Here is an 806-nt window from a genome sequence, read left to right on the forward strand (position 1 = left end):
GGGGGAGCATCCCGCTCCGTGCTCCCGTATTGATTTTGCACGGTGGGAGCAAGATTTAATGATGCTGCGCCTTCTGCTTGCACAAGGGCGAAGGGCTTCAGAGGGATCAAAAATTAATTTCAGGCATATCCCCATTAAAGCTCTGAGAAGAGCCAGAGATTTTCTCAGGGCTTTGATCCCATCTGATAATTTTTTGGTTGCGGCAGAGCCCTGATGCCCTCATCTCTCCTGCCTCTCTCCCGTGTCTCTCCGCAGGTCCCTTTCTTCGGGAAGCGCCAGCACCACACCTGCCCCTGTTTGCCCAACTTCATATGCTCCAGGTTCCTCGACGGCCGCTACCGCTGCTCTGTCGACTTCAAGAACATTGATTTTTAGGGCGATGCTCCCTGATGCTCCCGGCTTTCCATCCGTGAGCACCCAGCACCCATTTTTTGCCCTCTCCCATGGCCGCCGGGTGCCCACGTAGCACCGGGCAACCTTAAAAGTGCTTTTCTAAGGTAGACAGTGTTGTTATAAGCTGTATGTTATACGGGGAAACTGAGGCACGGTCAGGCCAAGCTGCTCCGACACGTGGCTTAGCAAAGCTCTGCCCCCGCCCGGAGCAGGACCCGGCTCCAGCAGCCTCTGCAGAGGAGTGGATCGAAGGACAGCGTGTGTGGCAAATGTGGCCTCAAAAATCCCTTTCACACGATGTTGTCTGCATGTAATGGATGCTGTCAGTAAGCTTTCACCTCCTTCCTTTGTTTTATACAGTAAAAATCAAGGGTGATGCAATTCGGGAAGAGTGAAAGTAGATGCCGAGCACC

General features: G+C 53.3%; 1 protein-coding gene across 1 annotated transcript; it reads left to right on the forward strand.

Moving 5' to 3' along the window:
- Positions 1 to 206: 206 nt before the first annotated feature.
- Positions 207 to 375, forward strand: LOC104074035 (prokineticin-1-like; the record flags this gene model as incomplete). The annotated part of the gene is made up of 1 exon (XM_009574006.1): positions 207 to 375. A coding segment is annotated over one exon (169 nt), but the record flags the coding sequence as incomplete, so codon positions are not given.
- Between the last annotated feature and the right edge of the window lie 431 nt (positions 376 to 806).

This window comes from Fulmarus glacialis, unplaced genomic scaffold (genome assembly GCF_000690835.1).
Source record: "Fulmarus glacialis isolate BGI_N327 unplaced genomic scaffold, ASM69083v1 scaffold36333, whole genome shotgun sequence".
NCBI lineage: Eukaryota > Metazoa > Chordata > Aves > Procellariiformes > Procellariidae > Fulmarus > Fulmarus glacialis.